Source organism: Terrapene carolina, unplaced genomic scaffold (genome assembly GCF_002925995.2).
Source record: "Terrapene carolina triunguis isolate 2854851 unplaced genomic scaffold, T_m_triunguis-2.0 Scaffold580, whole genome shotgun sequence".
NCBI classification, from domain to species: Eukaryota; Metazoa; Chordata; order Testudines; family Emydidae; genus Terrapene; species Terrapene triunguis.
Window position 1 is genome coordinate 9,302,853 of NW_020664931.1, and position 21,160 is coordinate 9,324,012.

A 21,160-nucleotide genomic window follows, 5' to 3' on the forward strand; every position below is an offset into this window, starting at 1 on the left:
AAGCTGCTCCAACTTATACTGGCGTCCAAACCAGCGCTAAGGAAATGTCCCCAACATTGATATTTTCTTTTACGAAATTCCACATTTTACTAATTCTGGAGGCATTTGGTTAATTATGATTTACTCAGTTTTGCATGAAGTTTGTGTTTGCCCCTACAAGTCTCATTGTTAGATAAATAAATACTTCAACTGTGAGCAAATCCAGGTTTGTTTATGAAAACGCAGATGTTACTTTCGAAAATTTATCTCTCAGTACATCTATCTGAGAACAGAAATGGCATGGGCAAATGCCCAGAAAGCACTTCAACTCTGTGGAAATGGCAGTTTGAAGTTTCATATTTATTGTGTAAGTGATTTTCAGATCTAATATGCTTAGTTTATAAACAAAAAAGGAATACATATTTATAACTGCCTGCCCTGTAAACTGCTCCTTGAAGCTGGGTTCTTTCCCTCTGCTGCCTCATTACCAGTCATAAAGGTTCCGCAGGCCTAGTTACTCCCTTAGTGCTACCTGTATAGCTCCTTCATTAGTCGCTCTATGGATACACAAGAACTGGATGCAACAGAATCCAGTTCCCTATGCCATACCTGTTTCAGTTCTGCAGTGCTTACAGGCGTCAAATGTGGTCAGCACAACTTTTTTCCACCCAAGTGAACAGACATGGCTAAATATATACAGGGAGCAGATTCTGTGAATAAGATAGAGCTGTTCTACTTTATTAAAAAGGCACTTAGAGAAAGGGTATGTCTACACTACGGGATTAATCCGAATTTAGATAATTCGAATTTGGGAAACAGGTTGTATAAATTCGATTGTGCGCGGCCACACTAAGCACCTTAATTCGGTTTTTAACCACATTAATTCGGTGGTGTGCGGCCACACTACCCCATTAATTTAAACACAGTAATTCGGTGGTGTGCGGCCACACTAACCCTAATTCGAATTAACAAAATCGATTTAGGCGCTACTCCGCTCGTCGAGGTGGAGTACAGAAATCGATTTTAAGTGCCCTTTAATTCGAATTAACTGGCTCTGTAGTGTGGACGGGTGAAGGGTTAATTCGGATTAACGCAGCTAAATCCGAATCAAAGTCGTAGTGTAGACCAGGCCAAAGAGAGCCCAAAAGCCTCAGTTCAGCAAAGCATTCAAGCACATGCTTAAAAGCTTTACTAAATCAGGATGGACTTGCGCATATGCTTATTGTTTAAAAATCCACAACTCACTGGGTGAGCCCTCTTGTGGCATTTTTGATTTTGTGGTGGTGAGTCCCCTTAGACACATGCTGGAATTAGTAGTTTGTCTGCCCACTGGGCCAAATCCCACAGTGTTATTTAGGAAAACCTCCCACTGGCTTACCAATACAGACTTACCTTTAAGGGTAACACTTCTTTATTGATAGAAAAAAATGCAGCCATAGCCTTGGTCCATGAGCAGAGGCCAGACACATTCCCACACACTCGCTTTGCCGTCTCAATGTTATAGTCTACCATTTCAAAGTAAGGATTCAAAAGCTCCACAACTTCTTCATTGATTGTATCTTTTGGGAATTGCTGGAGACATCATGGAGAGAACAATTTAGCCACACTGTATTACCACACATCAGTCAGCTTCTCCAAAGGTGTTTTAAAAAACTCACCAACAATTTAATTGGCACATCCTAATTTGTGAATGGCCTGTGATTTAAGCAAATAGATAACATAACTATCCCCCAATAGCAAATTATCTGACAATGAGCCCAATCCTACAATCCTTACTTAGGCAAAACTCAGATGGGAAATCAACAGACACTTCCTTTGAGTGAAAACTGTACAATTACGCCCAGTTTTTGTTTCTTCACAATACAATGGGTCGAAAACCCATAACTTTTAAAATGAAATATATAACATATACTTCTTACAACATTTGCTCTGCTGCAGCCATTAGACAATCCATTTTTCTCTTCTATGTTTTTAAAGTACCTGCAGGTTCTGTAAGAAGTTTCCTGCTGTCATCAATTTCAGTGATTCCTGCCACGATGGGATGGTGCAGCTTTTCTCCTGGTCCACTTTCACACTGTTCACTTTTCTCTGGAACAGCAGGAGCACGCAGTCCATAATACGCATGATAAGATGAGGAGGTCGGCCTAGTGTACGGACAGTGGCAATGTCTGCAGGTTTGATTGTCTATGAAATCGAGAGGAAGGAAAGGGATTATTACTGTTGTTGCTGTAGTAAACCATGTTGTCCATCTCAAAGACACGCATATCAAAAAATGATGGACACTTGCATTGAATCCATCCTACAGGCATAGGATCTGTTTGGAAAAATTAATCCAACCTACGTATTCATAGCAAGTTTTTAATTGTTAAATCATGCTCAAGCAGAATAAAACTAGAAAGGTCCAGTTCTGAAAGGTTTTAACTGCTGCCTCTTGTAAGCTACTAAGTAATTTCTGCTCAGCAGCACCAAGTAGGCACTCAGCAATTTACACAAGCAAGCCTGTTCTGAGGGATGAAAAAGAAGAGAAAAAGCTCATTCAATAACTTAAGTTTAGTTACATGACGTAATGCTTTTGTTTGCACATTTTACAAGCAATTATCATTGGTCTACAATTTTTGAGAAGTCGTCTGCTTCAGAGATAAAATGTGCTATTTATTATGTATTTTGATGTGCTGAATTCAAATATGACAATTAAAACAACTGATTGGCTACTGTTTCTAAGATATTTAAGTTTTTACATTTTATGTCTATGTATATTGTGTAGATAGTAGAGTTTTAATCATAAATTGTAAACCTAGGTCTTTTCATGTATTATGGTTGCTTTACATGATAATATTTCACCTGTCCTGTTTATGTAACACTTTAAAAATCAGCAAAAGGGTTACATAAATAAAATTTATTATGAAACAAAAGGCAAAAAACTATTATGTACATAGTTTAGTCCTATTCAGTGTCTACTCGGCGCTTCTTGGCTTGTCTCTTGTATTCATTCAATGGAGCATCTCTTGTCACTGTCCAGCAATAGTCTGCAAGCATTGATGGGCTCCATTTGCCCTGATAGCGTTTCTCCATTGTTGCAATGTCCTGGTGAAATCGCTCGTCGCTCACTGCTCCGCAGTTCGGTGGACAAAAATCTAGATGAGAGTGCAAAAAATTTATCTTTAGTGACATGTTGCAACCAAGGCTTTTGTATGCCTTGAGGAGGTTTTCCACCAACAACCTGGAGTTGTCTGCCTTGTTGTTTCCGAGAAAATTTATTGCCACTAACTGGAAGGCTTTCCATGCCATCTTTTCCTTGCCATGCAGTGCATGGTCAAATGCATCATCCTCGAAGAAGTTCACGAATCTGAGGACCAACAAAGACACCTTCCTTTATCTTAGCTTCACTTAACCTTGGAAATTTTCCATGGAGGTACTTGAAAGCTGCTTGTGTTTTGTCAATGGCCTTGACAAAGTTCTTCATCAGACTCAGCTTGATGTGTAAGGGTGGTAACAAAATCTTCCTTGATTCAACAAGCTGTGGATGCTGAACGCTTTTCCTCCCAGGCTCCAATGACTGTCGGAGTGGCCAATCTTTCTTGATGTAATGGGAATCTCTTGCACGACTATCCCATTCGCAGAGAAAACAGCAGTACTTTGTGTATCCAGGCTGCAGACCAAGCAAGAGAGCAACAACCTTCAAATCGCCACAAAGCTGCCACTGATGTTGGTCATAGTTTATGCACCTCAAAAGTTGTTTCATGTTGTCCTAGGTTTCCTTCATATGGACTGCATGACCAACTGGAATTGATGGCAAAACATTGCCATTATGCAGTAAAACAGCTTTAAGACTCATCTTCGATGAATCAATGAACAGTCTCCACTCATCTGGATCGTGAACGATGTTGAGGGCTGCCATCACACCATCGATGTTGTTGCAGGCTACAAGATCACCTTCCATGAAGAAGAATGGGACAAGATCCTTTTGATGGTCACGGAACATGGAAACCCTAACATCACCGGCCAGGAGATTCCACTGCTGTAGTCTGGAGCCCAACAGCTCTGCCTTACTCTTGGCTAGTTCCAAATCCCTGACAAGGTCATTCAGTTCACCTTGTGTTATGAGGTGTGGTTCAGAGGAGGAGGATGGGAGAAAATGTGGGTCCTGTGACATTGATGGTTCAGGACCAGAAGTTTCATCCTCTTCCTCTTCCTCGTCTGACTCAAGTGAGAATGATTCTGGTGCATCAGGAACCGGCAGTCCTTCTCCGTGGGGTACTGGGCGTATAGCTGATGGAATGTTTGGATAATGCACAGTCCACTTTTTCTTCTTTGACACACCTTTCCCAACTGGAGGCACCATGCAGAAGTAACAATTGCTGGTATGATCTGTTGGCTCTCTCCAAATCATTGGCACTGCAAAAGGCATAGATTTCCTTTTCCTGTTCAACCACTGGCGAAGATTTGTTGCACAAGTGTTGCAGCATATGTGTGGGGCCCACCTCTTGTCCTGATCTCCAATTTGGCAGCCAAAATAAAGGTGATAGGCTTTCTTAACCATAGTGGTTATACTGCGCTTTTGTGATGCAAAAGTCACTTCACCACAAACATAGCAGAAGTTATCTGCACTGTTCACACAAGTACGAGGCATCTCTGCTCACTTTGGCTAAACAGAAATGTGTCCCTTTGCAAAATCAAACACTGACAAATAAGAGAGCACCACACTGTATGATTTCTAGAGCTGATGTAGGGCAATTTGTTCAGCAGAGTGATGTAAGCTTCGTTATGATTGCATCATCCATGACTTCTAGGAATAACATGATGCAATTCATATCATGTATGATGCAATACCAGCTTCAGATTGCATCATTCATTGTTTTGCCTAAAAAGCAAGTACTGTCCAAACCCAGTCATAGATTTATTCATAGATCCAGTCAAAGATGTATTTTAGTCATTTCTGGTTTAAACTGAGATCCCTTCCCTTTATAACACACTTATCCTCCGCCATTCCCAAGTCAAGGGTCGTATATACTGACCCAATAGCATATCTTGAAAACTAGAGCCAATCAACAATTTTAAGCATCATTTTCGTTCTCAGTGACCCAGAATTAGTAAAGTTTGACTACATTTATTTCAGAAGCATTTTGGCTGTACAGCAGTGTTATCAGTGTAATAGAAAGGACAAAGGGACCGTAATTTGTGTTAAAGAATTTTACATTTTTAAAAATTATTTATGTAAGACCACAATGTATCTTCTCCACTTAATAGTAGTCGTGTCATTTAAAACTAACAAGTCTTGAAGTTATGACGAATGGGCAGATTGACCAATTAAAGGTCACTTAACAGCTAAGAAACCTGTAAATGAATCAAGTATTGCAGTACACATTTCTCTGTGCTGCTAGCAAGATTCCATTAAATTCTTAGTAAATAATTTAAAATTCTCAAGTCCTTGCAGACCATAATTTGCCAGGTTATTATAATGAGAAAACCAATCTATGCAACAATCACAACTGACAAGGAGTGTTCTCTGACTCAAAGGAAATTGTGGTCTGAAATAATGTTAAAATAATTTTACATACATATTTATTCATATGCTTGTTAGCTACTGCTTGTGTGTCTTTTTCCCTATTGAAGCTGTCATGTGAGCAGTTATAGTGCAGATGAAGCCAACATAGTTCTTTCTCAGACGGAGAAAACAATATCCTCATGGAAAATTGTCATCTGTATTTTACAGAGTATAAGTGTCTATGTAATGTATTTGACACCTTTACCCAGAGTGAAATTTTACATGCACTATTTAAATTTTATATCTCACATGATACTGGAATTTATTTTACAAAGATTATATTGTCAGTTAGTATTAGTAAAACCAGGATAGCTGCATTAAAAAAATAGCTGTCAAAGAACTAACTCGCTTTGGAGATTTATTTTTGGTCAATCACAGAATAAAACAAGGAACAGGGTATAGGGTAGAAGACAAATATACTGCAAGTAACTGAATTACTGTGCATTAATTCCACTGAGGCCTTCTGATGATACCATAAACTTTGACGGGGTAGTTTGAGCAGTTTATGCAGTAACCAAAACTCCTACAAAGCATCCTAGCACCATAATTCTGTTTTGTTTTACATGGTACTATACCTAATAGCTGGATCTTAGTTACAGATCCATGACTTGTACATGCTATCACTGCATTCCGACTGTCACAGTCACACATTACATTGCTGTCTTCATCTTCATTAGGCAAGGGAGCTAATATGGATCAAATATGTAAATATTCAAAGCCTTCACATATTAGAATGGAAACCAAACCATTAGAAAGTTCCTAAATATTTGATTACAGCTTCCTTGGTGCACAGATCTTCTTGGAGAAGTAGTCAAGATAACTTGGAGCCCCATCCCCTTTTACAGAGTTTTTTATTGGGAGGATTTTCTTCAGGGGCATCCCACTTATTTATATCTTTGAGTGTGACCAGAGGCCTATTATTTCACTCTGATGCAGCATGATTCAGTCATTGCAACCCCAAGTCTTATGATCAGTTCTGCTTTAAAAGGGCACCTTGGAGTTTACGTCTCAAAATGCACTATAGTGTTCTGACATCTTAGTGTGCACAAAAGCCACTACTCTTATGTGAAGAATAGAGAAGGCCTCTCAAATCACCTTTTCATGAAAAATCAGTCCTGCAAGGCCAATATCATCTTCCGCCTCCTCCCTAAAGAGCAGGTAAGAGGAAGGAGGGGTGTATTTGGAGGAATAATGTACCTGAGTGAGAAAGGCATTTGGGGGGAAGGCTGCTCAAGAGTTAAGGAAAGCATCTGAAAGTCTGAATACTTCTCTGACATGAGCCTGCAAACCTAGAGGTTTTCCCATCACTAGTCCATACCTCCCACTCATTGCTTTGCTCTTCAGAGACTCTCATTTCCCGCCCCAACAGCTCTCCACTATTAGATTAACAGGTTTCAACAATGGGAACTGAAGTTATCCTCCATCAAAAGTTCTTTGCTGAATTATTATTTATCACTTTACATACTAGTGTAAATGCCCATTGAATTATACAGTGCAAGATCTAAACCAGTGATTCTCAGACTGAAACTCGGGAGTCACAAGTGGCTCTTTAATGTGTCTCCTGCAGCTCTTGGCAGCACATGATATGAAAACACTGTGTGATTTAATTATTAACCGATCTAAGTTATTAACCAATCAGGATGCTTTTACTATGTTATTAACTAATTGTAGAATATGTGGTCAGTCATTTTGCTGTGACAATAATAGTGAATTAATTCACATTACTGTGGCTCCTTTGGGTAATGTTGATTGTTAATTTGGCTCCTGAACCACTGAGGTCTGAGTATCACTGATCTAAACTAAACTAAAATGGGACTTTCACTCCCAGTGATGCACCATGTAAAGTCATGGGCAGAAACAGACATTACCACTACCAAGAACATACAGAATGAGCTACTCCATTACAGCGTAAACACTTCACAGCAAAGATGTCTTTTGGAGTAGTGTCCAAAGCTGGAGACAAAGGGAACATGGGAAAACTAGTGGCAATAGTGTTTCCAGGTATTGGAGACCTGACAGAAGTAGTCATGAAGAAGGAGGCAAAGGGAGTAGGACAGCAGTAAACTTGGTGCAATATACATAATAGGAGAAAATATAAGACAAGAGGGAAGAGACCTATGTTAGGACGGAATAAAGCAGGTTTGTGCTGTAGTCACTGTCTATTCAGCAGTGTTTGAACAAAATATCAGCAGTGGCATTAGCTGGTTACCAGTGTGATATCAAAACCAAGGACTGGAGTCGCTTTACATATGTGAGTTGCTGCGAGTTTAACATGAAAAATCACAATCAGTATTTAAGTGTTGAAAGCATTCCTTTTGTTGTAGGATTAACTAACTCATGAGCATATTGAGTTTGACCGACATTTATGAGATAAAAGGGAAATGTTTGTCAACTGGTAGGGTATGTGGCTCAACCCACCAGCCTACTTTCTATGGAGCACATCCTCTGAAAATGGTAGACCTACTTGTCCCTGTCTTTTAATACTGACCTTTAAAGCTGCCTCTGCCTCTTCTAAAGCAGGCTTAGCAGCCTCCAACTTTTCTTCAGCAATGGCTTTATCTGCTGAAATGCTGTCTACAATAGCCTGGGCTTTATCTTTCACTTTCTGTACTTCAGCTTTCACCTTCTCAGCAGCCTGTGCTTTCACAGTGACTTCTTTCAAAACCTAAAAATGGGGAAAAACACAAACAGCAAATATCAAAGAAAATACACTGCTGAAAGAATTTGTTACTGTGTATTAGTTTTCAGTGTAAAAATCCATCTGTCTAATTTCATATCCATGAACTATTAGGATATTCAAATAAGGATATTACATTCACTATTGTCATGCTATACCACAGTTCCTTTTTAACTCCTAATTGACTCCTCCTTCTTAAATTATTCCTTGTCAATGAGAAAATGAAAGGAAGCACAAGAAGTTAAAGAGCACTGCACGTACAAAGCTATGCCTACCATGTCAGCTTTTTCATTAGCAACCTGAAGCTCCTTTTCTTTAACCTCCAGCTCTGTGCTTAGAGCAGCCACTGATTCAGATGCCTCTTTCAATTTCTCCAATCCAGTATTCATTCTACAATTTAAAATACAAAGCAAAGAGCATAACAGGTTCCTTAGCTATTTTATGATTCTCCTTTTAAAATTATTCTTCTAACAAGATGAATATGAAAGCTACTGCCAAAAATGTTTCATGTCAAGGAAATTGGTACAAAAATTGTCATCGAAGTTTTCCATTATGTAATTTTCCACTATCCTTGTTTATCAGAAATTGGTGTTTCACAGGTTAAACAGGAATTTTCTATTAAGACAATTCAAATCGGGGAGAAACCTATGGAACTCTGCATGCACACAATGACTAAAGATTGCTGAATATTAGGGCTGTTGATTAATTGCCATTAACTCATGCGATTAACTCAAAAAAATTTATCGCAATTAATCACAGTTTTAATCGCACTGTTTAACAATAGAATATCAATTGAAATTTATTCAATATTTTAGATGTTTTTCTACATTTTCTACAATCTCTTTATCATGAAAGTTGAACTTACATTATGTACAAAAAAATAACTGCATTTAAAAATAGAACAATGTAAAACTTTAGAGCCTACAAGTCTACTCAGTCCTACTTCTTGTTCAGCCAATCGCTAAGACAAACAAGTTTGTTTACATTGACGGGAGATAATGCTGCCCACTTCTTATTTATGTCACCTGAAAGTGAGAAGAGGTGTTCGCATGGCATTTTTGTAGACAGCAGTGCAAGGTATTTACATGCCAGAGATGCTAAACATTTGTATGCCCCTTAATGCTTCCATGCTGATGACGCTCGTTAAAAAAATGTGTTAATTAAATTTGTGACTGAACTTCTTGGGGGAGAATTGTATGTCTCCTGCTCTGTTTTACCCATATTCTACCATATATTTCATGTTATAGCAGTCTTGGATGATGACTGAGCACATGTTGTTCATTTTAAGAACACTTTCATGCAGATTTGTCAAAATGGAAAGAAGGTACCAATTGGAGATTTCTAAAGATAGCTACAGTACTCGACACAAGGTTTAAGAATCTGAAGTGCCTTCCAAAATCTGAGACGGACGAGGTGTGGAGCATGCTTTCAGAAGTCTTAAAAGAGCAACACTCTGATGCAGAAACTACAGAACCCGAACCACCAAAAAAGAAAATCAACCTTCTGGTGGTGGCATCTGACTCAGATGATGAAAATGAACATGCATCAGGCCGCACTGCTTTGGATTGTTATCAAGCAGAACCCGTCATCAGCATGGACGCATGTCCTCCGGAATGGTGGTTGAAGCATGAAGGGACATATGAATCTTTAGCGTATCTGGCATGTAAATATCTTGTGATGCCAGCTATGACAGTGCCATGAGAACACCTGTTTTCACTTTCAGGTAACATTGTAAACAAGAAGCGGGCAGCATTATCTCCTGCAAATATAAACAAACTTGTTTGTCTGAGCAATTAGCTGAACAAGAAGTGGGACTGAGTGGACTCATAGGCTTTAAAGTTTTACATTGTTTTATTTTTGAATGCAGTTATTTTTTATACATAATTCTTCATTTGTAAGTTCATGATAAAAGAGATTGCACTACAGTACTCATATTAGGCAAATTGAAAAATACTATTTCTTTTGGTTTTGACAGTGTAAATATTTGTAATTAAAAATAAGCATAAAGTGAGCACTGTACACTTTGTACTTTGTGTTGTAATTGAAATTAATATATTTGAAAATGTAGAAAACATCCAAAAATATTTAAATAAATGGTACTCTATTATTGTTTAAAAGTGCGATTACTCACTCAATTAATTGTGATTATGTTTTTTAATCGCTTGACAGCGATCATTGTTGGGCTCAAGACCAGAAAGTGAACAGTAGATAACCATGTAAGGGAACACATGGCCTGTAAAAGGTGCTTTCCCCATTTTTAACTAAAACTTTCTCTCTATAGTAATTCTTGAAACTGTGAAACTAACAATTACTTTACAGGGAAGTCAGTTAAACATAGCATCCATTTCTGATTTGTGGTTCACCCAAAGAAGTCTGATTTTCAGAGGGTGGGAAGCATTTTCCAATAATTGGGATCCTTAGAAACATCTCACAATGAGACACTAAAAAATTAAGGCACCGAATCACTGGGCATTTGTTCTGGCTAGAGTTTCAAAAGTACCTTGATCCTGCAACTTGAATCATGTGACATCAAATGAATGAATGAAACATTTAATTTCTAGGTTGAAAAGCCTACATGAACAAATATTAGAAGGTAATGCCCAACCAAAGTGAGTCAAAGAATGTAGAGCAGGCTGGGAAAATTTATAGACTTTAAGGCAGAAGGTACCAATAGATCATCTAGTCTGACCTCTTGTATAACACATTTCACAGTTACCCTTGTCCTGAGCCCAATTACATGGCTAATGCACATGTTCAAATCTTGACCTGAAGACGTTAAGAAATAGAGAATTCCCTACTTCGCTTGGTTAATCACCCTTCTGTTAAAAATGTGTGTGTTATTTTTACATTGAATTTTTCTGGCTTCAGCTTCCACGCAATGGTTCTTGTTATGCCTTTCTCCACTAGATTAAAGAGCCCTTTAGAACACAGCATTTTCTTCCCACGAAGGTCATCAAGTCACCTCTCAATTTTCTTTTTGAAAAACTAAACAGATGGAGCTCATTATGTCGCTCTGTAAGGCATTTTCTCCAGCCCCTAAATCACTTTTGTGACTCTTTTCTGAACTCTCTCCAATTTCTCAGCCTCCTTTTTAAATGAGGACACCAGAACTGTACTCAGTATTCCAGTACTGGTCTCACCAATGCCATATATGCCATAATGTAGAGGTAAAAATCATCTCCCTACTCCTATTCACAACTTCCCTTTTATATATACAAGGATCTTGTTAGCCCTTTGACAAGCCATTAGACATCATAGAGGACAAACAACTCAACATGAGCTCCCAGTGCAATGCTGTGACAAAGTCGCTGCTCTTTTGGCAAGCTGAAAATGCTAGGTTTCTTGCCTGCTGGACAGGAAGATACAGGAAGGCTTAGGCAGCGTGAATCACCAGACACAGCAGCACAGAGCTGCCAGTCAGAGGAGAGGGTGGCTGCCGGGACTGAAGCAAAGAACTTTGATACTTCAGATATAAGAAAAGGAGAGGATGAGTAGAGCAACAGAATGGAGCTGCCAGGTCGACGGCAGGCTAGGGACCTAGATGTTGACAACCACTAAAGCCAAGCCTTGGAAGATGTGCACTGATCTGAGATCTGTGGTGGCTGGGAAGGTCAGAGATTTGGTCTGGCCTTGTGGTTTTAAAAGACCCTAACCATTACCAGAAAGGCAAGATGATGGATTCATTTGGCAACCAAGCCACAGTATGCACTGTAGTTAAGTAAGCTACAGTCTGATTCCTTGCTGAAGGTGTCCAATACTGGTTGCAATTTATTTAATTGCAAATTGTAGACTGGTGCTGCAGGGGCCAAGCAATTTAATTTACACATCATTCCTTGATTTACACACTATTTTAAACATATTTAAATATGAACTGTAGAGACTTGGATGATTTAAAAAATATATTTGAAAATTATCTGGATCATATCAAACCACCTTGTTGGGTTTTCTTGAGTAGAAGGTCCATCATCCTGAATCTGCAGAGGATATACTGAGGCTCTTGGGCCATGAAAGCAGAAAGCATGCATCAGAGGAATGAGAGATGCGCTCCAGAATTCACAGAAAGGTTAATACCCATCTGTTTCACATAAAACAAGATGAGATTTTAACAAGAAAGCACCCTTCTGATAAACTAGATGTTCTTTTGAATGTAAAATCATACCACATGTACGTGTTCCATTGCTCATGTGAAAAATATGGAAATAAGAGCTTACTGTGCAAAGTGATGTTGTTTATGACTGAATTGCTTTGAAAAACAAACTAAGATTCACGTTTATTTACCTGTTAAGTACCACTTACATTATTTCATTGTTATAGATTTAAATACTCTAGCTTGTAGGCCAAAAAATGGCACTAATATTGGATAAAATATATTAATACCCACAAAATGAAAAACCTGAGAGGCAAATTCAAATCCAACATCAGTGTTTTCTTTATAAAGTGATCAGAATCATCAATTGAGATCACCATTGATTGTCATGAGCTGTTCTGTACCCATTTGGGGGAGAGAAAAAAAGAAAAAGGAACAAATAAGGCATTTTACCTATTGGCCAATGTCTTCACCTCAGCATGCTTTTCTTTGTAGGTAGCTTTATATCCCTGAATAAAGGATAGGTAGGATTTTGGAGTCACATGTGTAGAACGTCTATATCTCTGGAAGTAGTCAACACACTTCTCTGCTACCCCATCCTGGAAGGAGCCCATACACTGCACCACCTCCTTCTTGGTTTCAGTGGTGCAGTCAATTTCATATGAGGATAGGAAGTGTTCAGATACTTTAGAGAAAGGAAAAAAAGGTTGTGAACTAACCCATTTAAATTAGTTTCTTACATGTAAATATTGAAGAAAACTTCTACGACAGCATGCAGTGTGTCAGCAACATCATGGAGAAGAGTTTTACCTAATTTACCTATCAGGTCTCAAAAAGCCACTGAACTCAACATCATTTTCTGGAGTGCATGTGGGCTGAACAAGTGGCATATTTTTAAATTTTTATTTATATGGGTCCATATGCAAACACACATTATACTATCTTCATCAGAGTGCTGAATAGATCAGGCAACACTTGTTGGCTAGAGACATCTGCAAGTAGATTCTACACAAAGGGTTCTGGCTATCTGATACACAGCATATTATTCTCTTCTGCACATCTGTCTGGAACTCTAGATATTAAGAGTCAACAAAACTGTTTTAAAGCTGTGAACCAGGAGGGGCTTTTACAGAAATGTTTCAATTTACTTGAAACAAAACTTTTTTCAGATTTTTTGTTGTGATTTAGCCATTTTTCACCCTTTGTGGTTTTTTTAATTGATCAAATTTGAAAATGAAATGCCATTTTGAAATAAAACGTCAAGTCAAATGAAACGTTTCAAAGATGTTGAAACAAAAAGTGTCAACTTTTTGGGGTTTTGGGGGGTTTTTTTGGTTGAAACTATTTGTCAAATTCAACCTGAATTCACAAATAGTTTTGGAGCCCCCAAAAATGCATTTTTCAGCAAAAAATGTATTAGCTGAAAAAGTTTTGCCAAACTCTAGTAGCGAGCCTGCAATGCTATCTGTTTAGCACTACATTCTAAAAACAAAGTAAACAATTGGGGGAAGTTATATGGTAAACACTGATGTGATACCTCAGCTTTCCAAAATACTTAGGAAGTTTATTTGTGTGAGAGGTTGATCACTGACAATTAAGCTCCCCAGATGGCCTGGCTAAGATGCTACAGGTTATGTGGTGATATTTTGCTTATCATCAAGTCCTATGGCCACTAAATAAAGCTTCATTCTACTGACACTACCCTCAGAAACCACTATTGAAGCTAGTGGCCGTTGCTAATAGGGAGACACACCTGGTCACTAGAGTTGGTCGTCTCAATACTTATTCATTTCACATAGGCATTTGAGCAGCCAACAGAACATAAGAGCTCTTAGTCATTTCTGATCTTGCTATTTTCAAATCAATGACTTAAAGGTAAAATATTCCATATCCCAGCACCTAACTCCTGAGCCATCCAGCCCCCCATATGTAGCAATCACCACATTCCACCTACTGTTCTCAGGCCGTATGAGAGAAAGAGAAAGGAACATGTGCATTGTACTTACACAGCTGATCCAGAACTCAGCCTTCTGTATTTGTCTTCATCTAACAGTCTTGTTCACAGTCAAAGTGGGCATTGACACCTTACAACCTTGGCTTACATATCTGTCAGTTACTGTTTGAACTTAACTCTCCCACAAAAGACAGACTTGCACTGAGTTTGTTATCCTCTCCATGACTCTGTGGCCATACTTTCACACAGGGACGGATGCCTTTATTTTTTCACATTTATTCTCAATAGTACGGGTTGGCTTTTACCAAAATGAAGGTTTAGGGTGAAGTTACCCATGTGAAAGGGATCAGGACACAGCCTATGTCCCATTTAAACCCTGAAAATGGGGTATACGACAGGTATAGGCATTGTGCCAGTGTCCTGCCCGGGATTCCTTAGTTCCCAGTTTTCAGAGCTGCTAAGCACCCTTAGCTCCCATTAACTTCAAAGGTAGTTGTGTGAGTTCAGTATTTCTGAAATTGAGGCTGTTACTCTAAAAACTCATTGTATTGCTCATGTGGTTAAATAGAGCTATCAACTCTGCTTATTTTGAAAACTAACATGGTATTAAATCCCTTTTATTCCAACTCATAGGTAGAATATTCATTTTACTTTTGAATTAAAATGATCCTCCTCACTAGTTTTGAACCTATTCCCCCCACTCTCCAAACCCTACATCATCATCCACCTATTTCCTGGCGACGAGCCTCTAGAACATTCCCATTAACTATTAACTTAGTGAGAAAGTGAGCACTCTATAATAAAAGTTTTCTTCAGAAACAATCGCGTTGAAGATGATTTCATTAAAATATACTCATTTGTGATGTTAATGATATAGTTATCCTCCCAAAAGAAAAAAGTGCAACCAGCATAATCTTCACATTTCTTCCTCCCATGTTGTCTAATTATTCTTTTGTGGCTTATCTGCTAAATATGCACACACTCTAGTAATGTTTTCGGGAAGAATTCCCTTCTTGGCTGGTTTCAAATGTGCGGGTTTAATTTCTTTCTTTTGTTCAGCGTTTTCACATCAGGACTCTTTCAGGTAAGGTTCAACAATATGGAATGTTTTAAAATATTAGCTATCAGGTTACTTAAACAATGGGTCCAGAAATATATTTTACTAAATAATGTTCTGATATTTTTCTAGTCAACTTATAGAGTAATGGATGTGGATTTTTTCAGCAACATTCCACGGCCGCTTTTAGCAGATATTTGGGCAGCATGCAAAAATATGAAGTGGAGCATCTTAGAGAAGGCAGTGAGGGGAGAAGGAAACTTAGAGGGTAGCCAATTATGACTTAAAACTTGTTCTAAGTCCCGAAAATAAAGTATTTATTATTTGTTTTTAATCTTTTCTTTGAATGACTAAAGGGTATCTTTAAAGGTGAAGGATTTTTCCAGTATCACATTTTAAGCCTTTTTTATATAATGGACATTTGCCTTTAAAAGAGACACAATAGAGTCTTTTATGATTCTGGGTGTCACAGACTACACTATTAACCTCAAAGAGAACAAAGAAAAGCTTAAATCCAATATTATGAGTCGAAGAAGCTTGCCCATTTAGTAAGGGGGGAATTTTCCCTATTTACTTCATTGAATTTCCAGATGCAGCATAGCAGGACTACAGAGCTGCAACTAACACTCACCTGCAACCAGTGCATCCTTAGGCCACCGGCTGAACCAGTCTGTAGTGCAACCAGAAATAAGGGCAGGGAACTTCAGGGCTCTGTTTCGGAATTTTTCACCCACTGGTGAAAAACAAAGTACTACATGGAGGTTCTGACGGACTCTGGTCATGAAATATTCATACAAATTCTCATTGGTTGGAGGTCGACGTGGGTGCTCCTTTTTCATGACAGGTATGAGATCACTAGTGATCTCATCAATTTCATCACGTGCAAACAAGTTGGAGACCTTAACAAAAAGAAGCAGATTTTTTAAAAGCAGTTCGGTGGGCTATTGTGACTGGAATGATGTACTGTGGAAGCTCTCATTCACAGAGCATGCCAAGTAGGTGCATACAGTTCTGATATAAACACATTGGGCCCCTCGCTCCACACCATTTCATCAGTTTTATGTCATTGACTCTATCAAAACCAGTGGAGTCACACTGGTAACAAATTGGTCTAAGAATAGAGAATCAGACCCACTATGACTAATTTTACTTGCTGCTTTAATACACTTGGGTTAATTTCCCTCGTTTTAGTGTTAAGTTAACTAGTTAAAACACCTCTCTGGAACAAAACCTGCCACCCTAAATACAATGTATGTTAGTAATTTTAGGTATAACTTTACCTCCTTCCCGCACAAGCCTATTTTACTTCTGAAAGTTACTAAAACTCTGAATCAAACAGAAAACTTTATAAATGTTTAAGAAACAAAGTTCACATTGTTTCAGATCTCATCCTTTATTTCTATAATGTGTCTCAGTTTGAGTTTGTCAAGACATCTAAAAGACCTGATTCACATATTTTCATTCTAAGGGATTAATAGCTCTGCACTAAATTTCATAGAATCATAGAATTATAGAAGATTAGAGTTGGAAGAGACCTCAGGAGGTCATCTAGTCCAACACCCTGCCCAAAGCAGGGCTACCACCAACTAAATCATCCCAGCCAGGGCTTTGTCAAGCAGGGCCTTAAAAACCTCTAAGGATGGTGATTCCACCACCTCCCTAGGTAACCCATTCCAGTGCTTCACCACCATCCCAGTGAAATAGTTTTTCCTAATATCCAACCTAGACCTCCCCCACTGCAACTTAAGACCATTGCTTCTTGTTCTGTCATCTGCCACCACTGAGAACAGCCGAGCTCCATCCTCTTTGGAACCCCCCTTCAGGCAGTTGAAGGCTGCTATCAAATCCCCCCTCTTCTCTTCTGCAGACTAAATAAGCCCAGTTCCCTCAGCCTCTCCTCGTAAGTCATGTGCCCCAGCCCCCTAGTCATTTTCGTTGCCCTCCGCTGGACTCTCTCCAATTTGTCCACATCCCTTCTGTAGTGGGGGGGGCCCAAAAATGGATGCAATACTCCAGATGTGGCCTCACCAGTGCCAAATAGAGGGGAATAATCACTTCCCTCGATCTGCTGGCAATGCTCCTACTAATGCAGCCCAATATGCCATTAGCCTTCTTGGCAACAAGGGCACACTGTTGACTCATATCCAGCTTCTCGTCCACTGTAATCCCCAGGTCCTTGCCGCTTAGCCAGTCGGTCCCCAGCCTGTAGCAGTGCATGGGATTCTTCCTTCCTAAGTGCAGGACTCTGCACTTGTCCTTGTTGAACCTCATCAGATTTCTTTTGGCCCAATCCTCCAATTTGTCTATGTCACTCTGGACCCTATCCCTACCCTCCAGCGTATCCACTTCTCCCCCCAGCTTAGTGTCATCTGTGAACTTTCTGAGGGTGCAATCCATCCCATCATCCAGATCATTAATGAAGATGTTGAAAAAAACCAGCCCCAGGACAGACCCCTGGGGCACTCTACTTGATACTGGCTGCCAACTAGACATCAAGCCGTTGATCACTATACATTGAGACAGATGATCTAGCCAGATTTCTATCCACCTTATAGTCCATTCATCCAATCCATACTTTTTTAACTTGCTGGCAAGAATACTGTGGGAAACTGTAACAAAAGCTTTGCTAAAGTCAAGGTATATCACGTCCACCGCTTTCCCTATATCCACAGAGCCAGTTATCTCATCATAGAAGGCAATCAGGTTGGTCAGGCATGACTTGCTCTTGGTGAATCCATGTTGACTGTTCCTAATCACCTTCCTCTCCTCCAAGTGCTTCAAAATGGATTCCTTAAGGACCTGCTCCATGATTTTTCCAGGGACTGAGGTGAGGCTGAGCGGTCTGTAGTTCCCCGGATTCTCCTTCTTCCCTTTTTTAAAGATGGGTACTATATTTGTCTTTTTCCAATTGTCCGGGACCTCCCCTGATCACCACAAGTTTTCAAAGATAATGGCCAATGGCTCTGCAATCACATCAGCCAACTCTCTCAGCACCCTCAGAGGCATTAGATCCGGGCCTATGTTCTGGTGCATGTCCATCTTTTCTAAATAGTCCTTAACCTGTTCTTTCACCACTGAGGGCTGCTACAGCTTTGCCTCACCACACAGTCAGATTCTGTGATGGAGAGATGACCAATTTGTATTAAGATTCCAGTGCCGCATATCACTTGAGACTGCATTTGTAAAACTGCTGCCATGATGTCTAAGAGACTACTCACATGAATCAAGCTACCCATAATCAGGCCCTCTCTCTGCTCCCTGATTACAAAACCGAAAAGGATGAAAGAAACAAGAAAGTAAAAATTGTACCTCTCCAGATGATAAAACATTATTCAGGTATTCTAAGAAAGACTCATCTTTGATCTCATTATCTGTAAAAATGAAGCTGATGCCCTTTCCTTGTAGCCCTGCTGTCCTGTACAAGAGCTTCAGGTCTTCCATCAGGTTTGAAGTGTTGTATGATCTAGAGAAAAAACAGTTATGTTGCCACTCAAAACTTTTAAACGGGGATGTTGGTAAACAAATGTGCCCAGCAAAAATATCTTTGCATTCAATGCACAAACTATGTAATTATGCTCAAGAATATCCATTTAGAGTGGTTAAAGAGCCACAGCCCATATTAAGTCTCAATTTAAATAAACATACCCAATTTGTAATTTTGTCATCATTTATTTTTTTAAAAGAGGTAAATGTTGCCCCCTTTCTCTGTTACTCTTAAAGACCCACTCAAACACAAAAGGGATTAATGATGCATGGCAAACAAACCAACCACACAAAACACACTCTCAAAGGCACAAAGTAAACTAAATTAAGAAAACATTTTTCTCCAGGCTTTTAATTACAGTAATCTTAGGCATTAACCTGTTATTTTTTGCTTATTTAAGAACGACATTCAGACTGGGAGGACACATTGAATTTCAGCACAGAAAACAAAGGCAAACATTTTTAAAAAGCTCTTAAGGAGGCACACGTTTCCATTCTCAACTGTGGTTGCCACTATATGCTCTGCTTGTAGAAGGAATCCAAAACCCAGAAATCAGAGTACATGTTTTTGAAATATATCTTGTTCAACAGCCTACCTTGTTAAAGTGATCTGGAATGTAGCATAGCCAGCTATGAATGATGCAAGTTTAGTCAAGCTCTGCTTTCCTGAGCCACCAACTCCAACGAGGAGAGCATTTCCACGAGGGGTGCGAATCACACGAGAAATCTACAGATCAACATGGCAGTTTGTTGCTAAATATACGGAATGTTTGTGCCAGAACAATTTAAGCCACCATAGCAAGGGGAACCTTTGAATTAGTGAGAACCTTAGAATTATCACACTTTTATTTTGTGAATTACAAATCCTTTAATTTTGAAAACTTATTTGTATGAGAAACTGATCACATGTAAACACAACATACCATTATAGCACAGGAAGTGCTGTTTCCACTTTAAATATTACTATATGATAACAGTGTTGTCTTGTCAGAATAGATTTCTACAGGATTTCCTGTAATACCATATAAACCTTATGCTCTATATCTCCCTTACTGTTCACTGTAAATTTAACATTAATTTTGATTTCTCATTTGTGTAAATCAAAAGTAACTCATTAGTCATCAGAGTTACTGGTGTAGTGTCAGACTGAGAGCTATTAATGTAACTTCAAAATATTGGGGAGAAGAAGGATAGTTTAGAGGACAAAGCCCTGGGCTGGGATACAGGAAGCCTAGGTTCAATTTGCACGTCAACCATAAGCTTTTTGTGCAACTTTGGGCAGCTCACTTAATCTACTCTCAAGAATCAGGGGGTAGCCATGTTAGTCTGTATCTACAAAAACAACAAGGAGTCTGGTGGCACCTTAAAGACTAACAGATTTATTTGGGCATAAGCTTTCGTGAGTAAAAACCTCACTCCTTCGGATGCATTAAGGTGCCACCAGACTCCTTGTTGTTAATCTACTCTGTGAGTCGGTCTTCCATCTGTGAAATGGTGTTCCTGTTGCCCTGTTTTCCATGGGCATCATGATGATAAAATCCATTAATGATTCTGAGACATCCCCATACCATGGTCATGAGTGCCATGTAAGTACCTAGATAGATAAAGCAAAGTACTGTACAGTTTTAAGAAGCACAATCCTCTGTTTCCACAATCAGCCACCTTCACTGTAGTAGTGGCATTTTTATATATTATTGGGCTAGAACATTTCACAAGTGGAGTTCCTTTTCCTTCCCATCTTACTATTTTAAATGTATTTTAAACAAAGGAATAGTGATCAGATCATGCCCCACATTTCCCTTCATACCTAGCTCTGTCATAAGGGTACATCTACACTTCGAGATGGAGGCAGAATTTCCAACTTGAGGAGACCTATGTTTAGCACGTTAGCTTGATTAGAGCTAACACAGGCATGTCTCCTCGAGCTGGAAATTACACTTCCAGTTTGAGGTGCAGATGTACCCTTAGTGACAAGAGCCAAATTCTCCTTCAATTTACATGCAAATGACTGCACTGATCACCAGGATAATGGGCCTGCAGTGAACAAGGTGGGCTGAGGAGAGTGGTATCTACTCTAGGGTTAGGTTTGGTGGATTTGCTCAGCAGGATGGGGAATTCCTTTAAATGAACTCATTCTCACATAGACAGCAGGAATGTCAGCAGTGAAGATCAGGGATTGGCTCCTAGCTGTCTTTTAAAAAGCCAGGTATAGGCTTTGCTATGGGCTTCTCTGCAACCTAGGTTATTACTGGGAGATGCAAGTCTTTGCCCCAATGGGCCCTGTCTTGTGTTACTGGATGAAAGCTCTGTTTTAAAGCACCGTCTTAGGCTCCACATCCTCACTCCGTCTCCTTGCCACCATTCAGCAGGTTTGTTAG

At 39.2% G+C, this 21,160-nt stretch overlaps 1 protein-coding gene across 1 annotated transcript in view; it reads right to left on the minus strand.

The window, feature by feature from the left end:
* Positions 1–21,160, minus strand: part of DNAH5 (dynein axonemal heavy chain 5) — a 215,721-nt gene that overhangs the window by 73,372 nt on the left and 121,189 nt on the right. Inside the window, exons 51-58 of the mRNA XM_026659120.1 lie at positions 19,379–19,509; positions 18,609–18,762; positions 15,931–16,198; positions 12,742–12,973; positions 8,477–8,591; positions 8,013–8,189; positions 1,960–2,163; positions 1,372–1,551 (exon numbers count right to left, since the gene is read on the minus strand). Coding sequence (XP_026514905.1) covers positions 1,372–1,551; positions 1,960–2,163; positions 8,013–8,189; positions 8,477–8,591; positions 12,742–12,973; positions 15,931–16,198; positions 18,609–18,762; positions 19,379–19,509 — 1,461 coding nt within the window. The remainder of the gene's footprint in view (positions 1–1,371; positions 1,552–1,959; positions 2,164–8,012; positions 8,190–8,476; positions 8,592–12,741; positions 12,974–15,930; positions 16,199–18,608; positions 18,763–19,378; positions 19,510–21,160) is intronic.